We start from the raw sequence: 12,393 nt of genomic DNA on the forward strand, positions 1-12,393 counted from the left end.
AGAGAGATAGAGGAGGAAGCAGGCTCCCTGCTAAGCAGAGAGCCGGATGTGGGGCTCAATCCCAGGACCCTGGGATCCTGACCGGAGCCAAAGGCAGAGGCTTTAACCAAACATTGAGCCACCCAGGCGCCCCATGTTGTGAGTTTTGAAATCAGGAAGTATCTAGCTCTTTTCTTCTTTTTGGTATTACTTTGGCTATTCCGGGTCCCTTGGATTTCATACAAATTTTAGGAGGCTTTCCATTTCTGCAAAAAATGTCATTCTGTTTATTACAGGGATTGCACTGAATCTGTAGATTGCTTTGAGTAGCAATAACATTTTAATAACATCAAGTCTTCCAACCCATAAACAAGGAAAGTATTTCCATGTATTTGTTTTCTTTAATATCTTTCAGCAACATTTTGTAGTTTTTATTGTACAAGTCTTTTACTTCCTTGGTCAATTATTAAGTATTTTATTCTTTTTGATGCTGTTGTAAATAGATTATTTCATTTCCTTTTTGGATTGTTCAGTTTTTAAAAAGATTGATTGATTGATTTGAGAAAAAGAGAGCTTGAGCAGGAGGAGCAGAGGGAGGCTGACCCTCGATCCCAGGACCCTGGCTAGGATCATGACTTGAGCTGAGGGCAGATGCTTAGCTGACTGAGCCACCCAGGCACCCCGGATTGTTCATAATTAATGTGTAGAACTTCAACTGATTTTTGTATATTGACTTTGTATCTTCCTACTTTGATGAATTCATTTATTAGTTCAAAAATTTTTTGTGGGATTTTTTTCTTTTTTTTAGAGATTTTATTTACATGTTTGACAGAGAGATACAACGAGAGAGGGAACTCAAGCCAGGGGAGTGGGAGAGGGAGAAGCAGGCTTCCTGCTGAGCAGTAAGCCCGATTCGGGGCTCTGTCCTAGGACCCTGGGATCATGACCTAAGCCAAAGGCCGATGCTTAATGACTGAGCCACCCAGGCGCCCCGGGATCTTTATGGTTTCTACATGTAAGATCTACGAAGAGATAATTTTACCTATTCATTTCTCCTATGGTTGTATCTTATTTATTTTTCTCACCTAATTGCTCTGACTAGAGCTTCCAGTACTTTGTTGAATGGAAGTAGAGAAAGCAGGCACCCTTTCTTAATTCTTTATCTAAGAGGGAAAGCTTTCAGTCTTAGACTGTTAATCATGATGTTCTCTGTGGGTTTTTCATAAATGGCTTTTATTATGTGGAGAGAGTTTCCTATTCCTAGTTTGTTTTTGAGTGTTGCGTTTTTTTTTTCCCCCACAAATGACTATTGAATTTTGTTATTACTTTTTCTGCATCAGTGGTGATGATCATATGATTTTTATCCATTCTGTTAGTGTGGTATATTAAATTTATTGATTTCATATGTTGAACAATCTTTGTCTTCTAGGAATAAATTGCACTTGGCCATGGTGTATGGTTTTTGTTGTTTTCATTAATTTGATTCTATTATAGTTAACCATTTGTTTTTTAAATGGCATGTAATTGACATGTAAGATTATGTTAGATTTAGGTATACAAAATAATGATTTGAGGGGAGCCTGGGTGGTACAGTTGGTTAAGCCTCCGCAGAGTCTGCTTGGGATTCTCTCTCCCTCTCCTCCTACCTCTCTCATGCTTTCTCTCTCTCTCTCAAAATAAATAATCTTTAAAAAAACAATTACTTGATTTTCTATTATGTTTTTTTACTGTTCAGTTGTTCTGCTAATATTTTGTTGAAGATCTTCCCATCAGTATATGTAAAGGATATTGGTCTGTACTTTTCTTTCTCTTGTGATGTCTTCATCTGGCTTTGGTATCAGAGTAATGCTGGCCTCAGTGAATTAGGGAGTGTTCTTCACTATTTAGTTTTCTGGAAAAGTTTGTGGATGGATGTTTGTTCTTATTTAAATGTTTGGTACAACTTCCCAGTGAAGCTGTTAGGTCCAGGGCTTTTCTTTGTTGGGGCATTTTGGTTATTCATTACTCAGTCAGTCTCTTCACTGTTACAGGTTTATTCAAATATTCTGTTTCTGTGTCATTTGGTTTTGGTAGTTTTGTGTTTCTGGGCTTTGGTCTGTTTCATCTAGGTTATCCAGTTTGTAGGTGTACAGTTGTTCATACTGCTCTCATAATCCTTTTTCTATAGAATCGGTAGTGATGTCTACACTTTTATTTCTGATTTTAGTAATTTGAGTCCTTTTTTTTTTTTTTTTTTAAGACTTTATTTATTTATTTATTAGAGAGAATGAGAGAGCCTGAGAGGAGAGAGAGGTCAGCAGGAGAAGCCGACTCCGTGCAGAGCAGGGAGTCTGATTTGGGACTCGATCCCAGAACTCCAGGATCATGACCTGATCAGCTGAGCCACCCAGGCACCCTGAGTCTTCTTTAATACATGTAGTTCAAGGTTTATCAGTTGTGTTGATCTTTTTGAAGAACCGACTTTCGGTTTTGTCCCCCTCACCTTTTTTTTTTTTTTAAACTATTGATTCTGTATTAATTTTCCCTCTAGGGGTGCCTGGGGTCTCAGTCAGTTGGGCATCTGCATTTGGCTCAGGTCCTGATCCCAGGGTGCTGGGATCGAGCCCTGCATTGGGCTCCCTCCTTGGCAAAGGGGTCTGCTTCTCCCTCTGTCCCTACTCCTGTGCTCTCTCTTGTTGTCTCTCAAATAAATAAATAGATCTTTTAAAAAAAGGTTTATTATTTTTCCCTTTAAATCTTTATTATTCTTTCTGCTTGCTTTAGATGTAGTCTTCTGTTCCTTTTCTAGCTTATTAAGGTGAAAGTTTAGGGTACATGAAAGATTTTTAAGAAATCTACATGTTCACAGCTGTAAGTATCTCTCTAAGAATTGCTTTTGCTGCATCTTTTAAGTTGTGGTATATTTTGTGTTCATTTTCTTTTCTTTTCTTTTTTTTTTTAAATTAAAGATTTTTATTTATTTATGTATTTGACAGACAGAGACCACAAGTAGGCAGAGGTAGGCAGAGAGAGAGGAGGAAGCAGGCTCCCTGCTGAGTGGAGAGCCCAATGTGGGCTAGATCCCAGGACCCTGAGATCATGACCTGAGCTGAAGGCAGAGGCTTTAACCCACTGAGCCACCCAGGCGCCCCTTGTGTTCATTTTCATTCCAAGTATTTTTTTACTTAACCATCTATGGTCTTTGACTTACTGGTTATTTAGTAGTGTGTTGTTTAATTTTTCAGTTTTCCTTGACTTTTTGACTTTTTAAATTTCATCCCATTGTGGTTAGAAAATATATTCTGTATCAGTTCTTCTAATTTTATTTTTGTGGCCTAACACATGGTCTGTCCTTGAGAATGTTCATGTGCACTTAGAAAGACTGTGTATTTTGTGGTTGTTTGAATGTTTTTCAGATGCCTGTTAGGTCTAGTTGGTTTACAGTGCCATTCAAGGCTTTTGTGTCTTTATGGATTGTCTAGTTCTCTCCATTGCTGCAAGTGGGTTTGAACTCTTCTGTTACTGTTTCTCTTTCTTACCTTTATTTCTGTAGTTATTGCTTCATGAATTTGAGAGTCTGGTTTGATGCATGGTGTTTCTAAGTGTTACATCTTCCCCTAAGATTGACGTTTTTATCATTATGAAATTACAGTCTTTTGTCTCTAGTAACCATTTTTCCTTTAAGTATATTTTGTGTGTTGTTAACGTAGAGAAGAAGCCACCCCACTGTTACTGTTGGCATGTTATTTCTTTTCTAACCTTTTGCTTTCGACTCCTTTTTAAAAAAAGATTTATTTATTATTTATTTATTTGAGAGAGAGGCAGAGGGAGAGTGCTAGCACATACATCAGCAGGGGGAGAGGTGGAGGGAGAGTCAGGGGGAGAGGTAGAGGGAGAGGAAGAGAGAATCTCAAACAAACTCCCCACTCGGCAGGGAGCCTGCCTGACTCCAGGCTTGATCTCAGGACCCTAAGATTGTGACTGGAGTTGAAATCAGGAGTTAGATGCTCAGCTGACTGAGCCACCCAGGCACCACCCAACTCCTCTTTCCGCTCCTTTCTTGAATTTGGTACAAAGTGTCATCTTATAGACATCATATAGTTGAATCATATTTTTTATCCATTCTGCCAATTTATGTTTTTAAATCGTAGTTTTAAATGCATATACATTTCATCCAACTAGTGATAAGATAGGATTGATGTCTTCCATTTTACTATTTTTTATGTTTTTGTTCTTCTGATCCTGTTACTACCTTTTATGTTAAATAGATAATTCCTAGTGTAATATTTTAATTTCCTTGTCATCTGTTTATTACATATGTTTTGTATTAATATCAAATTAATTTTTTAAAAAGATTTTTATTTATTTATTTGACAGAGAGATCACAAGTAGGCAGAGAGGCAGGCAGAGAGAGGAGGGGGAAGCAGGCTCCCTGCTGAGCAGAGAGCCTGCTGTGGAGCTTGATCCTAGGACCTTGAGATCATGACCTGAGCAGAAGGCAGAGGATTAACCCACTGAGCCACCCAGGTGCCCCTCAAGTTAATTTTAATAGTAGTAGTAAAACTTTGCTCCTTAATTGATTTGTCCTTCTCCTCTCCATTGTCATTTTATTGTGATACAAATACATTTTTATATATAATGCATGCCCATCCACATAGACTTATAATTCTTATTTTACACAGTTGTCTTTTAAGTCAGATGTGAGAAAAGTTTTGTAAACAAAAATACATTTTACTCTCTTTTGTATTTACCTCTTTTGTTACCTTTACCATGTTCTTTGTGTAGATTTGAGCTATGTCCATTGTCCTTTAGCTAAAGGTGAAGAACTTGGTATTATTTCTTATAGGGAATATTTGCAAGGACTCCCCTTGTAATTAACTTGAAATACATGCTTAAGGGGCGCCTGGGTGGCTCAGTGGGTTAAGCCGCTGCCTTCGGCTCAGGTCATGATCTCAGAGTCCTGGGATCGCGCCCCGCATTGGGCTCTCTGCTCAGCAGGGAGCCTGCTTCCTCCTCTCTCTGCCTGCCTCTCTGCCTGCTTGTGATCTCTCTGTCAAATAAATAAATAAAGTCTCTAAAGAAAAAAAAAGAAATACATGCTTAAGTGTTTTTTTAGTAATACAGTATAGCATTTTAGTCAGTTTGTGGAATCAGACAGTAATTATTGAGCACATACGCTTTGCCATATACTGGGCTAAGTGTTGCCTAACACTGGATGAAGCCTGGATTCCCTCTCTCCCCCTCCCATCTCTCCATCTCCTACCCACTCCTTACCCCCATCTTGCGTGCATTTGTGTGCTCTGCCGCCCCCCCTCCCCCAGGAAAGAAAACCCTGAAAACAAGAACTAAGTCTTAAAGTCTAAGTTCTGTGATAACATCCCTAGGTCTTTACCTCTAGTTCTGTATCACTGTACATTCTTTTTTTTTTTTTTTTTTTTTTTAAGATTTTATTTATTTATGAGAGAGAGAGAGAGAGCGAGCACAGGCAGACAGAATGGCAGGCAGAGGCAGAGGGAGAAGCAGGCTCCCTGCAGAGCAAGGAGCCCGATGTGGGACTCGATCCCAGGACGCTGGGATCATGACCTGAGCCGAAGGCAGCTGCTTAACCAACTGAGCCACCCAGGCGTCCCATCACTGTACATTCTTTAAGAAGTTGTTTTAGAAGATATTGTCTGTTACACCTGTAGACATCCATGTATTGTACACATAAAATTTGTTAAGAAGATAGATCTGTTATATATCCTTACTAGAATATAATTTAAAAAAAAAGTTACTGTTGTTCTATGAGTTAGCTGATTTTGACTCAACTCTTAATTTTTGGATATGTATGTGAAGGTTATTGGTGTCCAAGGATTATCAGTTCAATTAATGTTAAAATAGAACACAATTTAAGTTTTATCCTGTACATCCCAGGAACATACCTGGATCACTGAGCTTACTTTATCTTAGAAATGCAATATAGTCTGGTTTGTACCTTTGATGGAAATTTCATTAGTGGAAGTGCTTGGAGATCTAAAGTGTCTGTTAACCATAGGTTTTGGCTCAAGAGCCACTTCTTGATTGTGATTGAAGGAGATGTATCAGTCCCTTAAAAAAAGTAGGGACAAGCTTATATAGGAAAGTTTATTGTTAAAATGACATGTTAATGTCAATGAAAGGATGGCAGTGGAGATTTTGAGCTTAGTTAGTTCTTAGATTTGCTTTTAAACACTTTGAAAACAAAATCTGGCTATATTTATTCAGTTAAAATTGAAGGGAAGATGTTATATTAAAACATGGTCTTTAGAATTAATCAGGTTTAAGTCTTAGCCTTTCTTACTGTGATTTAACCTTTTTGATCCTCAGTTTATCTGCAAAATGGAGATAATACCATGTCATAATGTGAGGACTAAGCAAGATTATGTATTTAGGTTTTCTGGGGTGCCATAATAAAGTGCCACAAAATGGGTGGCTTAAACAAAAGAAATTTAATAGTATTACAGTTTTGGAGACTAGAAATGCAATGTCAAGATGTTTTTTTCTTCGGGCTTGTGAGAATATGTTCCATACCTCTCCTAATGTCTAGTTGCCTCAGGATTTCCATGGTTGGTAGAAGGCGTTTTCCTTGTGTCTTCATCCTTTTCTCTCTATGTATGTCTGTCTCTCTGCTTCCAAATTTTTCCTTTTTATAAGGACACATTTCTCTTGGATTAGGAACCCACCCTAATTGATCTCATTTTGATGAGGACCCTATTTCCAAATGAGGTCTCATTTACAGGTATTGCGAAGTACACTTTTGGGTGAGCACGGTTCAGCTCAATAGTGTATATAAAAAGGCTTTGCACCATTATGTTTTCCAACGGACATACATAGATATTAGGAAAAATCATTCTGAAATTATGCCTATCCTTCCAGTCTAAGCTTAGATGACATTTCTTCGCTTTCGTTTTTCCTGATTGTCTTCAAGTATCTTGGGATCAGGAATTCATCTTTGTGTCTCTTACTGAGCGTTCTGTTGTGGTTGTTTAGTAAGTTTGTATGCACTTGAATTATGGGTTTAACAGTTTGATGTATTTGGGTATCTTTCATTCCAAGGTGAAATATATCAGCGCTTCTGAAGAGAAGAGTCGTATTTAAAAAGAATTTTTTTTCTTATCCTTATTTTCTCTATTTCATAATTGGAGGCCTGTCTTTGATCTGGAATTCCTGCCTGTGTCTAATTTTTTATGTGTTAAAGTCAGTTGAATTTGTTTTTGTCCATTAATGTACTAACAATATGTATTTGTGTAGACATTATTTTCCAGTGGGTTTGCATATATTGTATTATTTGGTCATGATGGTTAATCAGTCAAAACAGCCTGGAGAGGGGTACCTGCCTGGCTCAGTCATTAGAGCATGGAACTTGATCTTGGAGTTGTAAGTTTGAGCCCCATGTTAGGTGTAGAGATTACATAAAAATAAAATCTTAAAAAAAAAAAGGAATGGAGATAATAAAATGTTTCAAGTTTGTGAAAATCTTTATCCACAATACCATCAGTTTAATGAAACTTTTTTACTCATGTTTCTCATTGACTTTGTTTTATCTATCTCATATATTATATAACATATGTATATTATATATTAGCATATGTTATATTCTGTCTCATTTCCTAGTAACTGTATTATAACAAAATTATATATATATTCACACATACATATATATATCATTTTTTTTTTTTTTTAAGATTTTGCTTATTTGTCAGAGAGAGAGCATGCGAGGGCACAAGGGGGAGTGGCAGGCAGAAGGAGAAGCAGAGAGCACTGATGTGGGACTTGATCCCAGGACCCTGGGATCATGACCTGAGCTGAAGGCAGATGCTTAACCGACTGAGCCACCCGGGTGTCTAAATACGTGTATACACACACACATACACAAACACATGTGTATATATTAAAGATTTTAATTTTTTTATTTGAGAGATAGCGTGGGAACACGGGAGGGGCAGGAGAGAGATCTCAAGCAGACTTCTTTTGGAGCACAGGGCCCGGATTGGGGCTCTACTGGGGGCTTGATCCCATAACCCTGAGGTGATGACCTGAGCCAAAATCAAGAGTGGCATGCTTAACTGACTGAGCCGTCTAGGCGTGTCCGGCTGTTTTTTTAAATCATTTCAGTTTCAGCATAGTTTCTAAATGGTTGGTATATTGTCTGTGTGGGTGTATATTACATTTTCAGTATTCCATAATTTCATCTGCACCTTGCATATTTCATTGAGTTGTCAGCATAATTCGTTTAACCGGTCTCTTGTTGGATGTTAAGTTTTTGTTGTCATAAATAACTGCTTGAAGTATTTTTCTGTAATTCTACTTATTTGGATTATTTTCTTTGGGTTGCAATATTAGGAATAGAATTATTTTCATTTTGATGGTTCATGGCAGAACAAATGTTTATTTTTAAAAAAAAAATTTTTTTAAAAGATTTTATTTATTTATTTGACAGACAGAGATCACAAGTAGGCAGAGAGGCAGGCAGAGAGAGAGAGGAGGAAGCAGGCTCCCCAATCAGCAGAGAGCCCGATGTGGGGCTCGAACCCAGGACCCTGGGACCATGACCTGGGCCGAAGGCAGAGGCTTTAACCCACTGAACCACCCAGGCTCCCCAGAACAAATGTTTCTTTCCTGATTCTATGGCTTAGGAAACTGAGGCTGCATTAAGTGACTTATTTAAGATGACATAATTTGTGATGGAGTCAGAAGACAGAACTCATTGATGCTTTGTCTAGTTGAGTGATTCAGCTTTTAACTTTCTTTAGACTACTCATGTTCCTTCCTTGCTATCTACTGAAAGTATGTTTTTTGAAAAAAATTAATTGAAATATAGTTGACACTGGAAGCATGTGTTTTATGGCTATACATTCTGATAATATAGTTTAATCATTTTGTTGGAGTAATATGAGGAAAGACTGAACCAGTATCATGTCATAGATTGATTATGGCTTAATTTGTCATAAAGCATGTAACAGTCATGGGGTTTTATTGTTACTGGATGATTAGGCAGTGGTGAGAGTTTGTCCAGATTTGACTCCTGGCTCTGCCAACTTGTTAAATACTATATGACCTTAAACATACAGTAAAATAAGTAATAATATAGTATCTACCTTAAGAGGACTAAAAACGGAACAGCGTCTAGCACATAGCAAACATCAAGTAACTGTTAATATGTTTCACGTAATTTAAGACTTGAATAAATAAGCTGATACCAATGATTGCCAAATAAATTAAATGGTTATAAATTGTATCAGAAATTTATGGGAACCTACTCAAATTGTAGTTTTCAGTACAGGCAAATAAAAAATTTGTTTTAGGTGCCTGGGTGGCCCAGTTGGTTAAGTGTCTGCCTTTGATTGGCCCAGTTGGTTAAGTGTCTGCCATGATCCCAGGGTCCTGGGATTGAGTCCTGAGTCCGTCTTCTTGCTCAGCAGGGAGTCTGGTTCTCCCCCTGCCTGCAGCTCTTGCTCGTGTTCTCTCCCTCTGACAAATAATAAAATTTTTAAAAATTTGTTTTCCCATTCTTCGTATCTTGGTTTTCTTACTATTATTATTATTTTAGATTTTATTTATTTATTTGACAGAGAGAGATCACAAGTAGGCAGAGAGGCAGGCAGAGAGAGAGAGGAGGAAGCAGGTTTCCTGCTGAGCAGAGAGCCCAATGCAGGCCTGGATCCCAGGACTTTGGGATCATGACCTTAGCTGATCCTGACCTGAGCTGAAGGCAGACGCCTAATGACGCAGCCACCCAAGTCCTCTGTATCTTGGTTTTAAAGTTTCAAAGCCAACTAACTAGCTTTGAAGTCTTGTTTGTTTCTTGATGATTTACAAACTGGTAACAGGCAAAAGTAGTCTTGTCTTTTCTTTTTTCCTTTTTCAAGATTTTTTTTTTTAAAGATAAGCAGTTCTTATGGTGTGTTAAAGGCAGGACCATGGGTTTAGAGTGGAGATGGAGGATGTTGGATTGCAGATCAGTTAGGTTTATTGGTTTTGGAGAAAAGATGCAGCCAAAGTCTCTGTCTTACAGAAGTCAAAGGAGCTTGATTCATATTGAACTTACTCTGCATGAATGGTGTTCCTTGCAATTGTCCAGTATACTCACTCTTCTATAGGTCCTGGAAGAAGTCCAGGTCATGTGCATTGACATTGCTAGGGTCTAGCCTGTGGCTTTCAGGATTATTTCATTAGAGCTGTTACTGTTACTTAATTAATAGGAATGTCTTTGTTTATTTGAGAACCCTGTAGACTCTCAGCTGCAGAAGGGACCGCAGTCTCCCTGCACCCTGTACCCAATTTTATTGAGATACAATCAACAGATTATATTGGGAACATAGACTTTTGACTTTGTTCATAAATTCATAAATTCTTTTTATAATTTCCCCCTGCACCATGTTGTGTTGTAATCTAAGGACTACGGCAAAGGTATGTTTTCCTAGGGATGATTCTATTTCCTTTTTCAGTTACTAGCTTTTTTATTAATGAAAATAACTAATTTTTCCATGAATGCAGGTAGATTACTTATATAGAAGAAATATAAATTGAGAGCTACTACTTTATATAGGGCTATGTTAGGAACATTAAGACAAAATGATTTAATTGTACTTGCTTTGTAATTGTTAGTCTGGAGTGTTTTCATCTAGATTTTTATAGAATTCTGCTTTCCCAGAAGGCTAATAGGAGAATGGTACACTGTTGGAAAAGGTTTTGATTCTTATTGATGGCCCTATGTTTTGTCTGTCTAAAGTGTCAACCCAAGAAAAAGTCTACACCACTGAAGTATGAAGTTGGAGATCTCATCTGGGCAAAATTCAAGAGACGTCCATGGTGGCCCTGCAGGATTTGTTCTGATCCGTTGATTAACACACATTCAAAAATGAAAGGTAATACTAGTATTGATTATACATGATAAAATACAGTATGAAGTAAACTTGTAGTTGCCTTTAATATAACCTAATTTTTGTTGCCTTTAGTAGTAATGCATTTTTACCTTTGAGCATTTGGTGAATGAATTGTTATTAATATATCTTTTTGAATTTTTTTTAAAGTTTTATTTTTATGATTTAAAAATTCTCGTTCTATTTAGATGCTAGGAAATGTTAGGTTTATTAACATTGTTATTGTTACTAACATTAAAGTTTACATTGTTTACAATCCCTTTTCAGTATATTTAGGTTTTTCTACCTCAGCCTTTAGGTTTATATCATTGCTGTTAAGTTTTAAAGCTGAAACAATTGTAAAGAATCGTTTGAAGTTTGAATTGTAAAATCTTGATTTAGAACATTCCCTTTAATAACTGTAGTTTGTGTCTTGGTTCTCTTTGACTCTCAGGTATCCTTAAAATGCTGTAAGCTAGAGACTAAAACTTCATCTTGAGCTACCTTTTTTCTCTTAAGATGTTTTATGATTTAGTATGTATATTCTAGTTTTTGAATAGGTCATATAGTCATAATATTTAAAAAATCAGCTCACTTCCTCCTTTTGTCTGATCTGTCCCATTCTTTACCCTTCTTTTCAAACAGTAACCAGTTGTAGTTTGTTTCTAGAGTATTTTTATGTAAATCCAAGTATATAGTCTCATCTCTCTATTTTAACACAGAAGTAGCATATTTTTTCATATGTTCTACATTTGCTTTTTTCAGTTCTTACAGGTTTTCCATGTAGTGCTTTGAAGACTTCCTTTTTGTTTCTCTCTCTCTATTACAGCTGCGTAGTTTTCCACTTTTTGATTATTTTATACTTTATATAACCATTTTCCTGTTGATGGGTGTTTAGGTTGTTTTGATGTTGTGAAGTCACTATATACATATTTATGTACATACGTACATAAGATAAAGTGTTTCTGTGCACACAACAGTGGTGTAAAGAGTAACTTTCACATATACATGTATCAAAGGTGGGATTGCTAAATTTGATTTTTTATTTCAAATATTGAATATTGAGGTACCTAAAGACCTTTATAGCTCACTTAAAAAAATAACAATATCTTAATCTTTGTGGCATGTTGGGACATTAAAGTACTACTAGTAGAAAATTGTTTCAGTTCTCCCCCTCTACCCTTCCTATTAAGTTTCTTACTTATGTACTGTTCATGCACACTAATTGGGTCCATGTCATTTATTCAGCAATTTCTCACTATATTATATGGGTAGTATGCTACGTAGTAGGATCCAGTAATGAGCAAAACATCACTTCTGCTTGCCCTGGTTTACTTAGTCCAGAGACAAGATTCTAGCAAATAATCAGACAGAAAGATAATTACTTCTTTGAAAAGTGTGTCCAAGGATAATATTGGTGTTTAATCTGTGTTATAGCAGGGGTACGTAATTTGGACTTCTGGTGCAAGGTATTCAGGGGCAGATAAGTGAGTAAAGTATCTTTGGCCTGAGAGTTGAAGGATGAGTAGGAATTAACTACGGAAAGAAGGAGAAG

General features: G+C 36.9%; 1 protein-coding gene across 7 annotated transcripts in view; it reads left to right on the forward strand.

Moving 5' to 3' along the window:
* The window catches only part of NSD1 (nuclear receptor binding SET domain protein 1), a 147,572-nt gene that overhangs the window by 54,554 nt on the left and 80,625 nt on the right, over positions 1–12,393 (forward strand). For all 7 annotated transcript variants that reach the window (XM_032851908.1, XM_032851910.1, XM_032851907.1 and 4 more), the window contains one exon: positions 10,709–10,844. In XM_032851908.1, the coding sequence (XP_032707799.1) occupies positions 10,709–10,844 (136 nt within the window). The remainder of the gene's footprint in view (positions 1–10,708; positions 10,845–12,393) is intronic.

This window comes from Lontra canadensis, unplaced genomic scaffold (genome assembly GCF_010015895.1).
Source record: "Lontra canadensis isolate GAN:19392208 unplaced genomic scaffold, GSC_riverotter_1.0 scaffold5, whole genome shotgun sequence".
Taxonomy (NCBI): Eukaryota; Metazoa; Chordata; class Mammalia; order Carnivora; family Mustelidae; genus Lontra; species Lontra canadensis.